The 23246-nt window shown below is 42.4% G+C and overlaps 2 protein-coding genes across 3 annotated transcripts in view; one reads left to right on the forward strand and one right to left on the reverse strand.

Moving 5' to 3' along the window:
- Positions 1–8122: 8122 nt before the first annotated feature.
- Positions 8123–9775, reverse strand: LOC142150054 (uncharacterized). Its single transcript, XM_075205302.1, has 2 exons — positions 9182–9775; positions 8123–8809 (listed from the first exon to the last, which is right to left on the reverse strand). The coding sequence occupies exons 1-2, from the start codon at positions 9492–9494 to the stop codon at positions 8346–8348; spliced, it is 777 nt and encodes a 258-aa protein (XP_075061403.1). The 5' UTR covers positions 9495–9775; the 3' UTR covers positions 8123–8345.
- Positions 9776–12423: 2648 nt separating this feature from the next.
- Positions 12424–23246, forward strand: part of ZNF346 (zinc finger protein 346) — a 72490-nt gene continuing 61667 nt past the window's right edge. For both annotated transcript variants that reach the window (XM_075209151.1, XM_075209152.1), the window contains exon 1: positions 12424–12568. In XM_075209151.1, the coding sequence (XP_075065252.1) occupies positions 12511–12568 (58 nt within the window). In that variant the 5' untranslated portion in view covers positions 12424–12510. The remainder of the gene's footprint in view (positions 12569–23246) is intronic.

Here is a 23246-nt window from a genome sequence, read left to right on the forward strand (position 1 = left end):
TCACTTGCTGAACTCATGCCCTAGAAAGTCGGGAAACGCGAGGCCCTAACCTGTTCTAGAGATGTAAGGTTGGGGTCCCTGGAATCCTCTCCACACCTTTTGAATTCTAAAGTTTGCTCGTTTGCTGTTACTGTTTCCACTTCTACTAAGTCTTTTACATCGCAAGCACTTCTGGACTCTGGAGCTGCTGGGAGTTTTATTTCAAGTTCCTTAGTGTGTCAGTGGTCTTTACCTTTGACTCCTTTAAAAACAGCTATTGCTGTTACGAGCATAGATGGTTCACGAATTATCAATGGAACTATTACTCAACGTACCATTCCTGTAAACCTTCAAGTCGGGGCTTTACATCAAGAGCAAATTTCGTTTTTAGTTCTTCCGGTTACTACTAGTCCTATTGTACTTGGCTTTCCGTGGCTTCAACTCCATTCTCCACAGATTGACTGGAATGTTCCGCAAGTTATTTCCTGGGGTTTGGATTGTCATCACAGATGTTTGACTCAAGTAGTTCCAGTGAAAATAAATAAATCATCTATAACACCTTGTCCACCTGGTCTTCCTCCACAGTACAACTCCTTTGCTGATGTATTTGATAAAGCCCAGTCAGAACGTCTTCCGCCTCATCGGGCTTGGGATTGTCCAATAGTAGAACTTACCCGCTGCAGACTACTCTCGCTAGCTCCGTTACCTGCCTGCTCCTGGACAAGTCTCCTCTATACATCAGTGGTACAACTTGCCTATTGCAGACCACTCACGTTGCTCCGTTACATGCCTGCACCTGGACAAGTCTTCCCTTCACATCAGTGGTACAACTTGCCTATTGCAGACCACTCACGTTACTCCGTTCCACGCCTGCACCTGGACAAGTCTTCTCTACACATCAGTGGTAAAACTTGCCTATTGCAGACCACTCACGTTATTCCGTTCCATGCCTGCACCTGGACAAGTCTTCCTTTCACATCAGTGGTACAACTTGCCAATTGCAGACCACTCACGCTATTCTGTTACACACCTGCGCTGGACAAGTCTTCTCTACATATCCGTCGTAAAACTTACAAGCTGTAGACCATTCATGTTTCCTTGTGATATAGCTACTACTATGTATGGTACCTATTAGCTGGACTAAAGTCTACAAGTGCCTCTGTATTGTAGCTGCAAGTCGCTGACTCTTCTACTATATTGTTGATTGGTCTTTGCCTAACGTTATCCATTTATCAAGTACTGGCCTGCTATATGCTACCGGTGTGCTAAGGCACTTGGGGCTAGATTTACTAAGCTGCGGGTTTGAAAAAGTGGGGATGTTGCCTATAGCAACTAATCAGATTATAGCTGTCATTTTGTAGAAGGTACTAAATAAATTAAAGCTAGAATCTGATTGGTTGCTATAGGCAACATCCCCACTTTTTCAAACCCGCAGCTTAGTAAATCTAGCCCATGGACTCTTTCCTCTTTTTATTCTGTTTACTAAACTGCTGTACCATCACAGTTCCACGGTGCCAAGACTCAGCATTTATACTATTGACATTCCTTTCCTCTATTCTACTGTATGGTTCCACTGATTCACCACACTACCCAGAGGTCCGCACTTCTGGTAAGTGTAGCTACACCTGGTGAATTCTGGGTAAAACTCCTAGTGCCCGTGACAGGGATAAAGTACTGTTGGCAGACACAAACACTGAAATTTACACCACTCCTTGCACTTCTAGTGCTCCATGTTTTGCCCAAGTCTTTTTCTCATTCTGTTGCTTGTCTCTGCATAAATTGGAGTGTGGTTCGGTCAAACTTGGGGTCAGGCGGTCACCATGTAAATAGACTCCCCTTGGGGTACTGGGGCTATGGTGGCTTCTCGTGCGGCCTGGTGTACCAGTTTATTTCACTTAGCTTCGGGGGTAGTATCTCTGTGTGTGTCTTCACCTTCATCACTGTTTGGAGGACAGCTGGAATGCAGTGAACAGTGCCCTGGTATGTTCAGCATATTGACTGGTTTGCTTTCTGAACCCATAAAGTCCCTACTTTTCCATATAGGGCCCTAATCATGCGCAATTACAAACCCATAACTTGAATCAGTGTAAATGTTTAATCCTTTTCTTTTTGCATATATGCATGCAAGTGTCAGGTCCTTTAATTCAGCATCTTGCGCTCACATGTGACTCGGTAGAGTCTGTTGAATCACTATTTCTGTGTGTGTGGTTATAGCACACCCTGTATAAGAAACACCATCTATGTGGTAACGTGAGATGTCTGCATTTGGTAGCGGTGTATCTTTAATGTCAGATAAAACCAAAGATCCTTGTTTCATTAGTTCTATACATCCATATTCAGAAAAATTTTGTGTTTGCATTTTTTCCCATCCTGTTCAAGCTGGGATTGAATTCCCCCAAATCCCTAGGGTAACCCCAATATATACAGGTACTTCTCCCACCTTTTGAAACCTGCTGCAAAAAGGCAGCAGAATTCAACATTATGCACCGCTTAAGTGTAACGTTACAGGGAGTTAGCAGTGCTACTTAATATTTGATAAGTCTGGCTGCTGAGAAGTGTTTTGTTTGTGCTTGATTTAAAATTTCTGTTACCGCATGTGGCACCATTACGGTTACTGGGTGCCCTAGCATAGTATCTATATTCTTTTCACGCACTAAAGCAGCTGCAGCTATTACTGTTAACACAAGTAAGTGCTGCTCGTATGACTGGGTCTAATTGTGCAGAGTAGTATGCAAGTGACCTTAGCTTGCGACCATGTATTTGTGTCAGTACCCCTTGTACATGTGCACTGACTTCATGACAAAATAATGTGAAAGGCTTGTCATAATCTGGCAAAGCCAGTGCTGGCGTTGAAGTTACTTCAGCTTAAAATTGGTTAAACATTGGGTTCTGCTCAGAGGAGAGTGTAAATAGCTTGCTATCATCCGGAAGGAGCACAGATAATAGCTCATAAAGTCTTAAATCTTTTTTTCATTTATGTACAAACATTGAATTCCCAACAATGCATTACCATACCCATGATACCAAGAAGTATTTACAGTATATGACGATTATAGCACAGTAAATAAGGGCAGTGAATATCTTTATTACACTGATTGACTCAAAAACTATTATGAGGATAAAAATAAAAACCTTTTGCTATCTACCAAAATTTGAAATTACATTGCATTACTTTCTTTCAAACCATCTGATATAAACTTTGGCTTAAACAAAACAAAAAACAAACCCAAACCCTATTTCATATTCAACTATATTAGTCCATTTCTCCTTTTCTCTTTAAAAACACAGTAGTCATTACTCAGCAAAGTCTACGTTATTTAAATTCTTGATTAGTTTCTACTTATGTTTGTTGTAGCTGTGGATCAAAACATTGCAAACTTCTATTCATTGGAAGTTGGATAAATTCATTCTGGATTAAAAGAGTGCTTTGTAGCTGGAGAGCTTCTGTGAAGAAAAAAATCTTTTGCATAGAGATTAACATTTATTCACTAGGAATTACAGTAACTGTTATTAATTCACATTTCCCCATTAGTGTGTGTTATTGCATGTAATACGCTTGTACACCATTATCGGATAACCAGTAAACATTTTTGTGCAGTGAAAAGCTGCTAATACGACACTTGTTTAAAAGTTTCTCTCTGTACCTTAACTGTGAAGCTATGCGTTCCATGCAATGAAAAAATGATTTCCTCAAAAGGGGCAGTTCCTAATCTCACAAACAGGGAATGTCAAAGAGACGTGACCTGGGCGTTTAAAGCCACTCCTTTCTCATCATCGCCTAGTACAGCCTCCTTGAATGACTCCATTGAAATCCAGGAAGAAACAATCATTCATCACCAACAGCCCCCAGAAAACTTTCTAAGCATTCAGCCATATTAAAAGTAGAGATGGGCGGGTCCGGTTCCCCGAGAACCGAACCCATCCGAACTTTGGGTATCCGAGTACCGAGCTGAGTAGCTCTGTACTCTCCCGCCCGCTCTGAATCCAAATCGAGGCCGAACGTCATTGTGACGTCGTCGGATCTCGTGGCTCGGTTCTCGCGATACTTCAAGATTATAAATACACGCCTCCACAGCAGTCCATCGCCATTTGACAGAGGGAGAGAGCAGGGTGTAGTCACAGGCTGATTAGAGCAAGGACAGAGAATACAATATTCTTATTCCAATTGCTGTAACAAAAATCGCTAGAGAAGAGAGGATAGAGGTTTATTTTATTTTTTTAATATTTGGCACTCCCCAGTGCTTTTGGGGTGTCCCCCATAATTGTGCATAAATATTTCTGGCTGTCAAAAGTCATATCTGTCAGCAGTATCTACCAAATAATTTTTAGCACTCCCCGGTGCTTTTGGGGTGTCCCCCATAATTGTGCATAAATATTTCTGGCTGTCAAAAGTCATATCTGTCAGCAGTATCTTACCAAATAATTTTTACAACTACAAGTGCTTTGCGCTCAGAATGGATTCAAAGCAGTCCACATATGATCAGAATGAGCAACCAGGTTCTGTCACCAGTCCTGATGTTAGTGTTCCCAGTATGTCATCTGGGCAAGGCGATGTCAAACTATACAGTGTTTCGAAATCAGTCCAAAAAACAAAACCCCTCAATAATTTACTGTGTTGAAGCGAAAAAGGAGTGTTACTGAGCAAAAGTTAAGTGCCGATAAAAAAAAAATAGCCAACATGCCATTCTACACACGCAGTGGCAAAGAGAGAATGAGGCCTTCACCTTTGGCTATTAGTGGCAGATCCCAAAAAGTTACCGAGCCTACAATTGGTGCACAACTACTGTTACGCGTCAAAGCCGAGCTGCAAGATAACAATAAGGCATTAGAGGATAATGTTTGCTCTGATTCACAAATGACACCAATCCCTGTGGAGAGTCCATCCAACAGTGGTATGTCTAATCGTGAGCATTCTGTTAGTGTACCCATAAAGAAGGGCCCTTTCAGCAGTTCTGCTGATGTGTACCTGAACAGCCCGAGTGTAGCCGCTGATACACAAATTAAGGATGCCACTTTGGAAATAGAAGAGGATGAGGGGGAGATTTGTGAAGGTGACGAGGGCGCTAATGAGGATGTTGATGATTATGATGCAGACAGATACCAAATTGCCTTTCTCAATTTCTATTTATATTCTAGATTATATATTGGCTGAATAGTTTTCTATTTTACTCCTAGCGGAGAAGGGATCTGATGCAGACAGATACCATACTGCCTTTGTCCATTTCTTTGTATATTCAAATTTCTAGTTCTACAGTCTATGCAGGCTGTTTTTTTTTTCTATTTTACTACAAGTGGATGGGGGGGGGGGAATCTGATGCAGACAGATACCAAACTGCCTTTGTCCATTTCTTTGTATATTCGAATTTCTAGTTCCACAGTCTGTGCAGGCTGCTTTTTTTATATTCAACTACAAGTGGAGGGCGGGGGGGGGCATAGATAGCCACCAAACTACCATGGTCCATTTAATTTTACTTTCTAGTTCCACAGTCTGTGCAGGCTGCTTTTTTTATATTCAACTACAAGTGGAGGGCGAGGGGGGGGGGGCATAGATAGCCACCAAACTACCGTGGTCCATTTAATTTTACTTTCTAGTTCCACAGTCTGTGCAGGCTGCTTTTTTTAATATTCAACTACAAGTGTAGGGTGTTATATACACCCAAAGACGATGGCTACATTGCCAATATTCAAAGATGGAGGAGGTAGACAACCAGGTTTGTCTGTATAATTTGCAGACAAGTGTTCGAATTAAGGAAGGCCTACCAGGGATTAAACTGTCTTTTTTCATAATTTATTAGCTTTAGAATTACCTCACTTATCTAAGAAACTGGTGGAGCACTAAATTAGATTATAATAGACCAAAAAAATTGTATTTTTTTCAAAAATAGCAAAACAAAACCAAACAAAACTAAAACCAAAACCAAAACACGCAAGGGTGGTTTTGAAAAACCAAAACACGAAGGTAATCCAGATCCAAAACCGAATACAAAACCAAAACATGGGGGTCAGTGACCATCTCTAATTAAAAGCAACAGTATTCTCGTTAGACACCTCACATTGTGTCTGTAAATCACTCAACATTTTCTCAGCAAAATCTCCCGTGACCAAATATTTACACATATTTCCAGATTCTGTGATTTTTGTGTTGAAAGTACAAATATATTCACAATTCTCGCTCACAGTCGACATTTTATCTGGTAACATGTCTTATGGGCATAACAAACCCTCCTGATTTCTGTGAACATTCATCAGCGCCATTTTTAAACAGATTAAAACAGCTTTTAATATCTGCATGTAAAAACTGACTCCCACAATTCTCAACTTCATTAAAGTGAAAGCTATTTTACTCAACTTCAGAAACAAAATTATTTTGTTCAAATACAGAAATGGCTTGTTGGATCCCAGCCAGTTTTGTTCTGACACTAGTAATATTAGTGATAATGTACATTATTTACACTCTTGTGATGGACCAAAGATTTTAAAACTTCTTTTGTATCTCTTCAAAAGCTTATCATTAAGCAATGAATGTACAACTTTTTCAACCTTGAAACATGTCTCTTTTAAAAAAAGACGGACAAGACAGAGAAACATTGTTATTTAAACTAAATCACACCTCTACCTTACAGAGCACTATAATACAGAGAACAAACAGCGTGAACTTATCACGGATCTCCCTCACACAAAACAGAGACAAAACTCACATACAGAGAGAGAGAAATTAGCTGATATCTTATAGCCTACTGCTGTGGGACTGCAAGTCCCAACATTAAACTAAATACAAGACAATTTCAATGTGTTATTATCACTCACCACTCTGGACATATTGAAGCATACTCAAAGAACCTTTTTATCAATTTTACATACATTGTTAGACAACAAAATACAAAATCTTTCCTCAAAATATCTTTCACACTGTACGGATAGGGGAGAAAATACACAGTGCACTCGGCAAGTGTTATATGTCACTTATTTCACAATAGAAGGGATTGTCCATTGTGCTGTATATCTTCCCAAGGATAAGCTTTAGCAACAGGTATGTGGATTCCAAGGAAAAGGTCCTTGGATTACACTGATCACAACTGGCAGTAGTACTGATAGTTCCACAAATATCAACTCCTTCTTTGGCTATTCCCACCTTGTTGTTAGTCATAAACCTTCGCCATTGTTCTGGATCTAAAGTACAGTCAGGGGGAAATCCTGCCCTTTTGAATATTTTTGGGAGACCCACCTGTGATTTCTTCCCTTCCCTACAGCCTAATATGTATTTGGGAGTAAGTCCCTTTTTCTTGCTAACCTGTGCCCCCATCTGAAGATAGCTATTCTTCAGATACCTTTGGGTCGCTAGATACTGCAGCACCTTTTTAGCCTGTAATATTGTAGTCACCGGAAGAAAAATAAACCTCTAATCAATAAGGGTTATGGCTTTGTTTAAACAATCCCAACAGCTGTTAACCCCACTGCACAGTACTTACAGACAAAACAAATGAACATCAATGCTAGGACAACAACACCAATAATTATGAAAACCTCTGCATTTGGGATCATTGTCTTATTCTATGAGGACCAATTATTGAAACCTTGATATCATCTCCTGTATATACCATACTATACTATATCACACAGGAGGTACAACAATTACAGCCCCAATATTTCCTCAATAGTTCACATACTTTCACATTCATAGACAATTAGACTATAGTAGCGTAACAACCAATTAGAAGACAGTAAATTATGAATACAATAAGCTAATGATACATTATGCGTATTCTGCAATTTGTAAGTCTTAAACAAATTGTTCTTATGTTTTTATCTTCTCAGGCATTTTCCCACCAGTCTTATACCGATTTCATACTGCCACCCAGGCAATATCCCGGGTTTTTCAAGCCGGGTTTTTGCCGGGGCTCGGAGCGTCCCAGCTCAGAAACACCATTCATACTGCACCTCGGACCCGGGAATTTCCCGGGTTGACCCCATTCATACTGCACAAGTCTGTGCCCTGGCAATTTGTGGGAGTCATCACCAGAGCAGTTTTCATTGGCTGAAAATTTGACCTCACTTGTTTGAATGTACCACACAAATGTAAAAGTAAATAAAAATGTTTATTTCACATATTGTATTTTGTTTTGTACATATTTCCTCATATGTCTCTTCACAAAAATATAAAATGACACAATACAAAAGTGCTTACTTGCATGTAGAAAAAAAAAATATATATACACAAGTAGTAAACAGAAGACACAAATGTGCCCATACAGTAAGTGCAAATTTGCTTTTTACGTAATATGTCAAGCTAACGGCGTGTTTCCAGATCACACGTAACATACATGATAAAAATTAACTGTTAAACATTTGTCCATAAAACATGAATATTACAATTGCCGATATTGTGGCATTTCTGGTTGTGGAGTGGTTTGGTTACCAGGTGGGTATTCTATGTTGGGGTTACCCATAGGTTGAGCATGTTGTGTATAATGTACCGGGTTTGGAGGGTTATTGTTGCCTATGGCTTGCCCCCGCTGGTACATAGGATAATGTCCGTCATAATAGTAAGGACTTGGAGGAGGTGCCTGCACCCGTGAGAGGAGTCTGTCCATGAATCCCATCATACACTCACGATTTTCACGTAACACGCGTTCCTGCATGTTCATGATTTGCATGAGGAAAGAGTCCTGGAGATCCCGCTCATTGTCCATGAAACGCTGCAGTTGTGTATTCTCGTGTTCCCTCATGTTGCTCTCCATCTCCCGCAGTTGATCCATCATGACAGTTGTCATTGTTTTAGTTGCTTGCTCCATTTTGTTGGGCCTTTTGCGTTTTTTAGGAACGTTGTAAACTGTACGTAGAAAAAAACACAGTAAAACATACATTAGAATATATAATGTGGCAGAACAAAAAAGCAGTGTTGTAAACTGATATGTGCTTGAGGCCTCCTCCCTCTTGCCCAGTAGTTTTGCACTGCAACATATGCGTGTTAATGTTTTAATACTTTGGAGTGCATTATATTTGTCTTTTGGGCTTTTTGTTGATATAGTTCTCTTTTTTAAGTTATGTAGATATATTGGTATTTGGCTTGCATTTCTGTTGATATACTTCTCTGTTTTTGGCAGTTATGTTTATACAGTTTTTGTTTTTTTTTGCCAATTATGTAGATATATTGGTATGTATATATAGTTGGTTATTATGTGAGATTATTAAAGATACTTACTGTTGGAGCGTAAACTGGGACCTGGCGTAGACTCTGACACCGGCACTGGTTCTGGCTGCATTTCTTGCGAAGTATCTGTAACGACTTGCGCAGCAGGGAATGGCTGTGAATCGTTCAGTTCGTCCAAAGAAATGTTGGTGTCATCTGTTGTAGAATCTTCTATTATTATGGTTGCGGTCTCGCTTGTCTGTGTGCTCTCTGGTGGTGTTGGTATAGCCGCATCCACATTGCTAGAAGATGACAGTGTAATTGGATTTGTCAGAGGAGAATGTCCAAAGACCATATTGCACTGGTCATAAAAGGGCCAGTCCATTCTTTCAGCGCCACTTTTGCGCCTGTTGTGGTCATGGACTTTAGTGTACTGCTTCTTCAGGGACTTCAATTTGTTCAGGACTTGTTGCTGTGTCCTCTTTATGCCACGTTGTGTGAGTATTTTGGCGATGTTGCAGTACACTGTGGCATCCTTCACAGTCCCAGTCACTTGCCTTCAAATTTCTTCCTCCCCTCTGACATTCAGCAGCTCACGCACCTCTTCCTCCATCCAGTGTGTCATAATTGCTGTTAATACACACTTTTTCAGAGAAATAAAAGCAATTTTCTCCAAAAAAACTCTGCTTCTGCTTCAGCTTGATCTGCACTCCACCATTTCTCCTAAACTCCTTCTAGAATCTTCCAGGGGCTCCCACCGATGAGATCATCCTCCAGAGACAGGCAGACAGCCAATCAGCTTGTTTTCTGTGCAAACCGGATTTTTGAGTTGTACCATTCATACTGCACCAAGACCCGGGTCGTTTGAGCTCGCCCCGGCAAAAACCCGGGATTTTGGTGCAGTATGAATGGGGTAATATATGGATATATAATTTTTATTTTGCAAACTCTCACAAAAATGCACTGTACAGGCAAAGAAAACACAGCAAGCTTTACTCAAGACACCAAGCAGCAGAGGGCCCTATAGTAAGCTGACTCATTCCGGCGTTCTGGCATTCTGGCAGTTCCGGGTTTAACCTAATCCCCAAATATCAGCACCTACCTGTTAACACATCTACCACTTTACATTGCAATTTAATACAATGGTGGTTGTAATTAAAAAAAGGTTCCTTTTAAAAAAAATTACACAATATTTAATGTTTCATATAAATATAAAATAAATTTTCTAAAACAAAAAAAAATATTTTATGTGAAGTGTATTAAGATGTATGTTGAGCATATTTAGTTGTGAGCGTTTTAAACAAACTATGCTTTTAGAACAGTTTATTGTTGCTATTTAGCTAGCTGCTTGAGTTAAGATAAAACTCAACTTAACTATCCGACAGATCCGGAGGTAAGTCAGTACAAATAACGCCTACTCTTCTTAACTTATTTAAGACCCCAACCCCTCCCATTCCCAACCCTTTTTTCTTAAGTAGTCACAAAACTTCTTAAGTGGAGTTACGATGGAATGTCACCTAAACTTAAGAAAATCTTATAATACGCTACAGAATTTCCTGGAATTTCCTTATCTTCGTAACATCCGCAAAAAACGGTAGAGCCGATCGCTAATGAATCAGGCCCTAAGTTTTTTGATGAAGTGTCAAATGCCTGCTCTGGCCAAAGGCCCAGCAGAGGTTAGTGTGTGACCTTTTGTCCATAGTGTTCAAATCTTTCTGAATCTTGTAAACAGCATGAGATGCAGGAATTTACAGCAAGTTATAGAATATCACAGATAAGTGTAAATATTGTTAGCTTTGAATTGCATTTAAAACCATGTTTGGATAAACAAATTGCATCCTGATTCTAAAAATAACTTTTCCAGGGTGAAGCTGGAACGACAGAAGAAAGAAGACAGCTCACCGTTCCTGCATTCCATCGCCGGTGAGTACATCTCTTTCTTCTCAGCAGGTCCCGGCAGCAGAGAGCAAGTGAACCAATCAGGGCTCACCTCCCCCTGCTGGCCAATCAGTGGCCGAATAGGAGAGCCAATCCTGGCTCAGCTCCGAATTATTGCCGCTGTGGCGAGCCAATCATGCTTTCGACGGCGCCGAATGAAGTCAGCGCGCTGGCGACTATTTAAGCCACAGGGCGCCATTTTAGCAGAAGTTCGCCGGCGCAGCAGAGAGAAGTGGACGTTGTGGGACGTCCGGAGCGATCAAGTAAGAAGACGCTGGGGCAAGTGGCAGGGTTCCCTTGTAAGAGCAAGGCGCAACCCTGCCACGAGAAGACCGCGGCGGATGTGCCGGTGGGGAGCCCTTGTAGGGGCTGAGGGCTCCCCTGCCCTGAAGACAGCAGGAACATGCGCGCAGAACAGGAGAAGCAGCGCCGCCATCTGAAGGGTCTGGAAGACCCAGAGGTGAAGACGCCGGAGGCAAGCTGAGAATTCTGCGCAGAGCTGTTAAGTATATTCTCTGCAGTTAGGTTGGGCACAAGGCCTGTGGGCACTTCGGGCACTAGGCCCGTGGCACTGGTAGTGGGCACAAGGCCCTTGCACAGTTAGATATAGGTAAGGAATTATCTGTGCACAAGGTCCTAGTCAAATGGGCTCAAAGCCAATTAGTTAGAGAGGGGCATAACGCCCAATAAAGGGACACCAGGCCCCATAGGTAGCTGGGCTTAAACCCCATAGTTAGAGAGGGAGCACTAGGCCCAATAAAGGGGCACAAGGCCCTATAGGTAGAGGGGGCATAAGTGCCTATAGTTAGAGAGGGGACACAAGGCCCTTAGCTAGCGAGGGGCACAAGGGCCCCAGTAGGCAGAGTCAGGGCAGGTTCATTATGTGATGTGTTAGTTTAATAATTCAAAAGAGGTTATACGAGATTTATACAAGACTGTAGTGAACCAATTGATGCTAGTTCTGTCTTTCCGATGTGTCTTAAATATGTCCCTTTATATGATGTTTATGTCACTGGTAGGTAGCACCTGTATCTGGCAACAATTTAAATTACTGAAATGAAATGAATCAGCAGAATTTACAGATATACAGTGGCAGTCTTGAAACATAAGTACTAGTGCGACATAAACTTTTAAAACCATCATCAATGAATATCAGTCACGGCTTTATACTATTATGCAGTAGAAGGCGTCCATATGAATAACGAAAAGACAAGCGAGTAAAAAAATAATACATTTTTAATTTACTTAATAATTACACAAAAGGTCTTTTATTTAACACACCACCGTTCTGTACACTTTCCAACAAAGCTGAATTTTATTTCGTAAAGCTGGGCAGTCAGAGTCCTGCGAGAGCCGTGACGTCGTTGAGAATCTCGCGAGGTTTAGCCTTGCAGGCAGAGGGAGGGTCTTCCATTTCGTATCGCTAGTCAAGTGTGCACGGGTGCTTGGGTGTTATCTGCAAAATGGCGGACAACTTCGGAAATGGTGATGCGATTGATCTGCCGATGGGGAAAGCTGCAGGTAAGGCTGGATATACCGAGAAAGGGACGTGACGGATGATAGGGCTTGTCCGCGATACAAGGTCGAAGGACAATGGTATGCGATCAGTTTGGGCCCTCCGGTCTATGAACGCTGTGACTCGTTAGAAGCCCCCAATTATTACTTTATGGCCTGGTTGGTGCCAATGCTGGGATCTGATTTTTAGCCTATTCGTTGCTAAGCGAAAAGCACACAATTATTGGCGCGAATGTTGCAATGGTAACACGTGGGTTGGTTGGGGATTATTTGTGCACGCTATATACGGATGTCCAAATGTTATGCATCTGTGACCAGGTTTATAATACATCGGAAGACGAGGCTGAAGTTAGCTTCTTAAACGGCCAGCTTCTTATTCGTTTCTAATTTGTGCTCCAGCTTCTTATTCAGAAAAGCTTATTTTTAAAGGATTAAATCAATTTGGATCACTGATTTCACATCAAATTAACACTACAAAATGCATTAGTATTTCGCCTGACCTAACAAGGTTATGGGCATGAAATCAGTGGGCAAAGTCACCATATTTTATCATTTTGAATAAGTAGCTACAGTTTTTCAAGGGTTAAATGCCGTTACGCCAGCAATTGACATTGGGAATCAACACAGGGTGGTCAGTTACATATAAAACATCTGCCTTTTGCCTGCCCCAACGCTGCTTTGGGCACGCAATCAGGTGGAAAAGTGGGCACAGATAGTATGTTGAATAAGTAGCTGCAGTTTTTCAAGGGTTGATGTTTTTAATAAAAATTGCAACAAAAATAAATCCAATATCACTTTTCCAAGATAAAATAGACTATATACATAATCCAAAGGGTAAAAGGGACCAATATGAACAAACCTCCACACACCCAATTCTACTACAATCCCACCACAAAACAACTAATACGCCACTTCACAAATATAAAAAAAGACAAAAAAACACAATTCAAATCAAAAACTTTTCACGAGAGAAACATGCCAACCCTTAGCACAATACTCTGCATTATTACAACCGCGCCACCAATCTATAATACCACCCACATATTCTTTACTGTCAAGTAATGAAAGCAAACTTTAAATGTATGTAAACCTTACTAAAAAAAAAAGGGTTTCCACAAAATCTAATAGTGATAAAACAGGATAGATAGCCAAAAATGGAGAGACTGCCAGGTGTTAGCTACCGCTTAGGGAGGTCTCAGCCCCCGCCAAAGTCTACCCCAGCTCGCAGCATCCATCCAGCCCCTCTCCATTTCCCTTATTTTTCAAAGCTCGTGTAGAATACTATCCACCACCTCACTACAGGGAAGGATTTTGTCCCTAATGGACACTAAACACTGTGCTCCATGTGTAAAACCTAACAACTACGCTAACTAATAAAATGAGTGCTTAAATCAAAATCCCCACACCTTTTGAGCGCTCCATACACCCACTCTGGGTAACTAAGAAAGGGGTGCACCCAAACACGAAAGCCAGCTTCCCACCGAGGGGGAGATTCCAAAAAGAGACTCCCCAGATGAAGCTTCAAGAAGGCAGTACTAAAGAACAGCACTGGGTTTACCATTCCCATGCTGCCTTTATCCTTCGGTTTGCAGGTCACATTCCTCTTGATGAACTTCAACTTGTTCCCCCATAACAACTGAAATAACAAGGAACTGACCTTGACACTTAATGATTCTGGCAACAGACATATGGAACTGACATACAAAAAGATTGGGATCAAGCAAGTCTTGATCAAATCAATCCGTTCTCTGTAGGGCAGCTTCCACTTTTTCCAGTTATCCACCTTAGAGGCGGCATCTGCTAGTTTCAATTTCCAATTTCGCTGGACACAGTCACCCGGACCAAATCGAATGCCTTAGATTTTAACCTCTCGTCTGGCCTGAGGGAGCGCATCCGGAAGGACAAACTGCCGTCCTTCCTCCCCTAACCAGAGAACTTCACTCTTTTCTTGGTTTATCTCTGAGCTTGAAGCCTCAGAATATTCGCTGATTAGATTTTCAATGCCACGCGCCTCGGCCTTGTCTGACAAGACGACTCTGCCATCATCAACGTAGGCCGCTACCTTCAAGGGAACATCCACAGTCAGCTGCACTCCCCTCACTGCACCGTTCTCAATCCTCCTGATAAAAGGATTAATCGAAAATACATAGAGGAGAGGGCTCAAGGGACAACCTTGTCTGACTCCAAATGAAACCGCAAAAGTAGGACCCACCCAACCATTTACAAGAGGGAAGCTCTTGACCAGCCTATAAACGGTACGTAGCCAATCCAACCAACCTCACTGGCAGACCATACCTCTCAAGAAGTGCCCACAGATATTCATGATTGACACTATCAAACGCCTTAGATTGATCAAGCGCCAGAAGGTACTTACCCTACTTCTCAGCCTTGCACCGCTCCACGACCTCCCGGACGCCAAGGATAGCATTAAAGATGCTTCGACCCTTCACCGTACAGTGCTGAGAAGTGGAAAGCAACAGGCCCTGATACTTCCATAATCCAGTTAAAAATGACCTTCGCCAGAATCTTTCTATCTGAATTGAGAAGAACGATGGGGCGCCAATTCTCAATCCTGGATTGGTCTTTCCCCTTGAATAGCAAAATAAGGGCGGTCTGCCTCATGGAGGGAGTAACCCTCTACCCAAGCTCTCGTTAAAAAACGCCACTAGGTGCGGGGCCAGGAGGTCCAAAAAGGCTTTATAAGACTCGGAGGTTAAACCATCCGGGCCAGGGGATTTCTTATTTGATAAACGATCAATCGCCCTCCTGACCTCGTCCACCGATATCTCAGAATCCAAGGGATCAAGAGAAGCCTGATGGCCACCAAGTCGAGACACCCACCTCATAAACCGTTCCATTCTCTCTCTGATAAGTACCTTTTCAGACAGAAGGCCCGACCAGAGTATGGGTGCACGACTGACAAGATACCTCCTTGGTCTTTCCGGAGGACCCCTCTGTCATCGCGCAGTTACCTCACCTCCTTCGCATCAACCGAACTCTTACAGTTCAGGTAGGGATCCGGAGAGTGGTACTTACCGTATTCTCTTTCCAAAATTAAAGAGGCATAACGGTCATACTGGCACTCTTTTATCTGGGATTTTACCCGGGAGATTTCTCCACTATCTCCACCCTCAGAAATCAAGTTTCCCTCTCAAGGCATGGCAGACGTTCTTTTTTTTATCCAATCCCTCTGAACTACCAGTTCCCTAAAGAACCTCCGAGTTCTTCCTTTGAATTCCTCCCACCACTCTGGGCTAGCCCAACCTGTGTCCAAAGGTGTTTCTTGGGTTTCAAGGAAGTCCCTTAATGATTGTCTAACCTCCTCATCATCCAAAAGGCTGGAGTTCAGACACCACAGGCCTCTGCCTTTCTAAGGGGTGTCTGAAGTGTTCAAAGACACGCAAAGACAAACGTGATCCGAGAACTCTACCGCCATCAACTTTGGAGTTTATGTGACAGAGCTCCATTTAACAAAAAAATCTAGGTCTGGAGAGTGACGAATATGCACATCTACCAGCCCAGCCTGACTTACCATATTAACTAAAAAACCTGCATCATAGCCCAGCGATGTCCACGAGCCTTCCCTATCCTCTGGCCTAACAATGGTGTTAAAATCACCCCCGAAGACAATCTGCCGGCCTGTAAAAAGGTAAGGTTTAATTTTCCTGAAAAGGCATTTCCTGCCCCTTTGGGTCTGTGGACCTTAAATATCAACCTCAGGACCTGTCCCCTTACGGAAACATCCATAACCATACATCTGCCCATGCTTATTTCTATAATCCGCTGAATGGTTACCATGCCAGAAAAAAGGACTGCCACTCCATCGTGCGGCTCGGCTGCAAGAGACCAATAGGAGGGACCTCGCCTCCACTCCCGTTTGCAGTTGTGGAGATCTGCGAGGTGCCCAACCCTAGTCTCTTGCAAAAACAAAAAATCAACCTCAAGCGTGTTGAAAAAAAATCAAAGGCTAAATAACGAGCTCAATCGGAACGCACAGATGTCACATTAATGGTGGCAAACTGTACGGGTTGGGGAGCCATCATTAAAGATTATGGGCATTACCTTAATTACCTCTCAGCATTATATTACCTAACACCTATAAGGCCTTTGACCCTATCCCCGGATCCTCTATACCATCACTTCTGGCCAGAGACTCTCCTGACCGAACCACACCGTCAATCCCAGGAATTGTCCCCCACCCCCCCGGGTCCTCCCTTTCTGGATATATTTCCTCCCCCTCCCCACCTAGTTCCATCCCACCCACCTCCCGCATATCCTGCTCCCTATCCCCCCGATTCCCTCCACTTGAACTACGAACTACCTGAAACATGGTGTCAGTATCCTCAGAAACCTTATTAGGCTCCCCACCTACTTGAATTACAGACTTGCGAGGAAATTTTACACCCACAATATTGATCTCCCCACAATTCTCACCCCCTGCTACACCACCTGTTCCAACCTTTGCCCTAGTTCTCTGCACTTTGGGCCTCAGGACCAACTCTGCACCAGCAGTACACACAATTTCCCAACGGCATTTAACCCTTGAAAAACTGCAGCTACTTATTCAAAATGCTATCTGTGCCCACTTTGACACCTGATTGCATGCCCAAAACAGCGTTGGGTCAGGCAAAAGACAGATGTTTTATATGTAACTGACCACCCTGTGTTGCTTCCCACTGTCAAATTGCTGCCACAACGGCATTTAACCCTTGAGAAACTGCAGCTACTTATTCGAATGGATAAAATATGGTAACTTTGCCCACTTTGCCCCCTGATTTCATGCCCATAACCTTGTTGGGTCAGGCGAAATACTAATGCATTTTGTATAAAGGACCCCCTGTAGTGTTAATTTGATGTGAAATCAGTGATCCAAATTGATTTAATCCTTTAAAAATAAGCTTTTATGAATAAGAAGCTGGAGCACGAATTAGAAACGAATAAGAAGCTAACTTTAGCCTCGTTTGGGGAAGGGGGTATCAATTAGCTGCGAGGTTCCGCCATGTCTCTCCAGAACAGTCTGCTGAGATGCATCGCCTCAGTATTTTTTTTTTTTTTTGTAAACTCCTCATTTTCCCTTTTCCCTCTTCATTTGCTTGGCAAGCCCCTTTTACTGTCTCCCAGGAATATCCAAATAAATCTCCCTTTCTCCCTCCCTTTCTCCCTTTCTCCCTCCCTTTCTCTCTCCCTTTCTCTCTCCCTTTCTCCCTCCCTCCCTTTCTCCCTCCCTCCCTTTCTCCCTCCCTCCCTTTCTCCCTCCCTCCCTTTCTCCCTCCCTCCCTTTCTCTCTCCCTCCCTTTCTCTCTCCCTCCCTTTCTCTCTCCCTCCCTTTCTCTCTCCCTCCCTTTCTCTCTCCCTCCCTTTCTCTCTCCCTCCCTTTCTCTCTCCCTCCCTTTCTCTCTCCCTCCCACCTTCTGTTTGCATTTCGCATTTATATTAGAACCTGGTTAGCAGGAAAAATGTTATAATGGAGTTTTGAATGGAATGAATGATAGGTGAGTGAGTCTGGAAACACAGTTTAATGCGTTTTTGAGTGGAAGAGGGTTGACTAATGTAATGGAGTTTTTTTTAGGTTTTTTGAATGGAATTGTCTGAGTTCAGATAAAATGGAGTTTGTGAAGATTTTGGTTTGGTATGGATAGTGTTACATCAATGCATGCCTTGTAATAGGCCCTGTTGCTATGAATGTTGCATTGGCAGTAAATTAGGCTATTACAACATGTTACATGTACTTAAGATGGTTGATAATGTGTTGACTCCAGTAATACTAAACAATTCCTGGAGTTCCTGTTATATTTAGGATGGATTGTTGGTTCAAATGGTAGCATTTGTGACTGTTGCAAAAGTTATTTGGAATAGATGTCTTTTGTGTAAAATAGATATTTGTGGTGGACTTGAAACCATATTACTAGAGGTTTAAGAACTGGACCCTGTTCATTGGCAGTCAATTAGGCCATTACAAGCACATGTGAAACACGTGCTTATAACTTCTAACACAGCAAGTCGGCCATTTTAAATATTGTGAGCTATTTCAGTTCTTGGATAAGGCTAATGAAAATTGCAAATGCTGTGCAATAGAAGTGTATGGAAATCGTTTGTTTTCGTGTAGTTCAGTGTAAATGTATAGTAAGTGTATGGAAATGGTTGTGCATAGTTTGTTCAATAAAATGGTGGGGTTGCAAAAAGTATTTCATAGGAAAGTGAAGAAACCGTGTAGATGGTATTGGAAAGTCTGCTATGCTGCTCTTGAAAAGTGTGGCGGAAATTTTTTTTTTTATTTTTCTCGACTATGAAACAGAGTACCTGCTTATTTTTTTGTGGTAGTAATGTATACCTTTTTTAAACCCCCCCAAAAAATGTGATCCCTAATGTTGATTGAACCTAGCGTTTTTAATTCTATTCGAAAAATGTGCGTTTTTGCCGTAACGCAAAACATGAGGCAGATAAAGTAATTTGGTTTGGATTCGGAAGGAAGAGTTACCTTAGGGGTCCAAATTTTGTGGTGATTCTTTAATAAGCAACCGTGATACTTCAAATAAACTGGATAAAGAAGCAGCGATTAATAAATTATTTAATAAATTTAAAAATCAATATTTAATCTATTAATTGTCAGACAGTTGAGATATTTGGCAGAAATAGTTGTTTTGACATCCTCGCTTAACTAAAAAATTTCGAACAAATCTGAGATGGGTGGTGGACATTTAATTTCTTTTTTGGGTGATCTGATGTGGAATGAGCCGTAGTTTAATATGGCAAGAAGGTGAAATTCCATGTGTTTAGAGTATGCTGAGTGCAGACAATAGAGAAAATGGATCTAGAAGCTCCATGCTTATAAAATGGCTGCCATCTAGAAAGTCTCATGTGAAGGGAATGTGGATAGTGAATAATGGCTGTTGGACTTTGACTGAAATAAATTAAATTAAATGATAGAGGGATAAATGTGGTAGAGTATGTAAGAATATTCGGAAGGTTAAAATGTATGCTTGAGTGTGTGTGTATGTGTGTGTCTGCCTCTCCCCCCTACACACACAATGCATTCACACACCTGGAACAATAGGTAAAGCTTGACTCACGCATACACTTACACAGACACAATGACTTGTATATTTATATAACAGGTAATAAATGTAATGTATTGCACCAAAATCTATACTTTGTGTAAAATATTGTTGACCATTAGTTATTATATAAATATTGTTCCTGTGGATTTAAGAGAAAATAAGAATTATATTTCTCAGGTTAAATCAGGAGTCCTCCCTGTTTATCAACATTCTGGAATTGAAGACCATGCTAATGGCTCTTCGAGGCGCCCACACCCTTCATCGGGGTTCTCCAGTCAGGTTAAAATCGGACAATGCCACAGTAGTGGATTATGTCAACAGACAGGGCAGAACCAGAAGTGCACGTGCAACGTCAATAGCAGCACGGATCTTTGCCTGAGCGTAACAGCATGTTCCCTCAATCTCCGCTGTGTTCATCCCAGGCATCCAGAACTGGGAGGCAGATTATCTAAGTCATCACGCAGTGATGCCGGGAAAGTGGTCACTCCATCCCGAAGGTCTTCCAGTCACTAATCCGGAGATGGGGTCTTCCAGACCTGGATCTCAAGGCGTCGAGCCACAACAGGAAGGTCTCAAGATTCTGCGCAAGGGCAAGGGACCCCCTGGTGGTAGGCGTCGACATCATGACAATGCCATGGGACTTCTGGTTGGTAAATTTGTTTCCACCCTTACCCATGAATCGCCGCGTTCTCAAGAGTAAGACAGGGGACTCCCAGTGATTCTGGTGGTCCCTGCCTGACGAGTTTGGTGCGCAGACATAGTTTTAATGGCGGTATGTCAAGGAGTGCGTCTCCCAGTGCGAGACGACCTCCTCCAGGGCTCATTCCGATATCGGGACTTACAGCGGCTGACTTTTAATGACATGGCTGTTAAAGCCAGTCTTTGTCGGTCCAGAGGATTCTCCCCTAAAGTCGTAAACACGTTGTGTGCCCGCAAGCCAGTTTCGGCTCGTGTCTACCACCGTATCTGGCGCCCCTATATCAGATGGTGTGAGAATAGGCAATGCCATACGTCAGTCGTTCGTCTTCCCTGTCCTCTGGCATTCCTCCAGGATGGCATGGATGCGGGTCTCCGGTTGGGCTCTCTAAAAGTACAAATCTTAGCCCTTTCGGTTTTCTTCACCTTCGATTGGCGGATATGCCTGATATTAAGACGTTTTTGCAAGGAGTTTTGCATGTACAACCGCCTTATGTCCCGCCTACAGCACAATGGGATCTCTCCTGGTACTGGATATGCTTAAGGGGCCTCCTTTTGAACCGTTACATTCAGCTGCTCTAAGATTCTTAACATGGAAAGTAGCCTTCCTTCTCGCAATTGCATCAGCTTGTAGAGTGTCAAGAGTTGGGAGCCCTTTCATGTAGTGAGCAATATTTGTTTTTTTCGGAAGGATAGAGCAATTCTACGGACTATTTCTTTGTTCGTATTTAAGGTGGTCTCGGCATTTCACATGAACCAGGACATTGTGGTTCCAGTGTTTCAGTTGGGATCATCGTCCTCTGAACAGAATTCGATGCAATGTTTGGATGTGGTCAGGGCTCTCCGAATTTATGTGAGGAGGACTTCTCACATTGGAAGCAGATTCCTTGTTTATCCTGTTTGACTCTCAAAAAAGGATGGCCAGCCTCAAAGCAATCCATTGCAACAGCAATATTTACAACCAATTTTTTTCAAAGGCAAAACCCACCCCCTAGTGTCACTAATGCTATAACTTTACCAGTTAGCAATTTGGGATTCACATTGTGGTATAGGAAATGTTTACAAACAGAATTTGTTTCTATCATATATTTAATGCTCTGCTATCATGAGTTTGCTTTGTTGTCTGTTTTAGACTCTGCAAGAAAATTCTAGCAAGTATATAACTGAGATAATAAAAGATGTAATCATAGAATTTGTTTTATTGTCAGAATTGTTGGATTTTATTTACATTATTGGAGTATTTTGCAGATATTGATATATTTGCTTTTTTAATGTCAAGCCATTTGGTTTCTTTGGAGTTAGTAGATCTTTAAGAAGCTTAGGTGTTCTGTAGACTTGCTTGGGAGAGTTACCTATTATGGGAGTCATATACACCGATCAGCCACAACATTAGAACCACCTGCGTAATATTGTGTAGGTCCCCATCATGCTGCCAAAACCGCTGACCCGTGGACCCGTCAAAAGATGTCCTGTGGTATCTGGCACCAAAGAGCAGCAGATCCTTTAAGTCCTGTAAGTTGCGTGGTGGGGCCTCCATGGCTCTGACTTGTTTTTCCAGCACATCCCACAGATGCTCAATCGGATTCAGATCTGGGGAAATTGGAGGCCAAGTCAACACCTTGAACTCGGTCATGTATTTCAGAGACCATTCCTGAACAATTTTTGCAGTGTGGCAGGCTGCATTATCCTGCTTATAGAGGCACTGCCATCAGGGAATATCATTGCCATAAAGGGTTGTACAATATTTAGTTGGGTGATATGTGTCAAAGTAACATAGACATGAATGCTAGGACCCAAGGATTCCCAGCAGAACATTACCCAGAGTATCTCACTGCCTCCGACTGCTTGCCTCCTTCCCATAGTGCATCCTGGTGCTATCTTTTCCCAAGTGAACAACAGGCACGCGCCTGGCCGTCCACATGATGTAAAATAATCTGTGATTCATCAAACCTGGCCGCTTTATTGCACTGTTCTATGTTCCATTTCTGGTGCTCACATGACCATTGTAGGCGCTTTTGGCAGTGGATAGGGGACTGCAGGATGTATTCTGACACCTTTCTATAATAGCCAACAATCACTTTTTCAGCAATCTGTGCTATACTTGCTCTTCTGTTAGATTGCACCAGATCGGCTATGCTTTGCCCCACCCATGTGCATCAATGAGCTTTGGGCGCCCATGACCCTGTCGCAGGTTCACTGGTTGTCCTTCCTTGGAACACTTTTGATAGATACTAACCACTGCATACCTGGAATACCCCACAAGACCTGCCGTTTTTGGAGATGCGCTGACCGTCATCTAGCTGTCACAATTTGGCCCTTGTCAAAGTCGCTCAGATGCTTATGCTTGCCCATTTTTCCTCCTTCGAGAACTGCTGTTCACTGGCTGCCCAATATATCCGACCCCTTGACAGGTGCCATTGTAATGAGATAATGTTGTTCTTTTCACCTATCAGTGGTTTTAAAGTTGTGACTGATCGGTATATAACATGTCCCAATCAGTATTTATAAATTTTCTTTCATCTTTATAATCTGTTATTAACGTATAATCTAGGTTAAAAGTGGATTTTGATTTCTATTTGAGAAGTGTGGGTGGCATCTTGAATCAACGGTTCAGGGTAGTCTCTCTGAATAGCTGGCCCACAATATGTTTTTCAAAGGTATTAGTGTTATATTTTGGCAACACACAACAAGAGCTAGATGAACCATCCCTCTCCCTATCCCTCTCTTCTCTCCTCTGCTTCTGTGCCCCGGATCTGACTCACTGCCACCTCCTCCATCTTTCCCTCTCTCCTCCTATTCTCTCACACCCTTTCCCTCCTGTCCCCTTCGCTGCTCTTCTCTCTCTGCTTCTTTATGTTCCTATGTTACCCCTCCCTCTCCCACCCCCATCAAAATCTATTTCCTTGCATCACTCCTTCCTTCTCCTGTCT

Source organism: Mixophyes fleayi, chromosome 4, assembly GCF_038048845.1.
Source record: "Mixophyes fleayi isolate aMixFle1 chromosome 4, aMixFle1.hap1, whole genome shotgun sequence".
NCBI lineage: Eukaryota > Metazoa > Chordata > Amphibia > Anura > Limnodynastidae > Mixophyes > Mixophyes fleayi.

Coding starts and splice junctions, on each gene's coding strand:
- LOC142150054 (XM_075205302.1), bottom strand. CDS start 9,494: ATGGACTGGCCCTTTTATGACCAGTGCAATATGGTCTTTGGACATTCT. Junction 8,810..9,181: donor TCCCAGTTTACGCTCCAACA/GTAAGTATCTTT, acceptor TTCTACGTACAG/TTTACAACGTTCCTAAAAAA.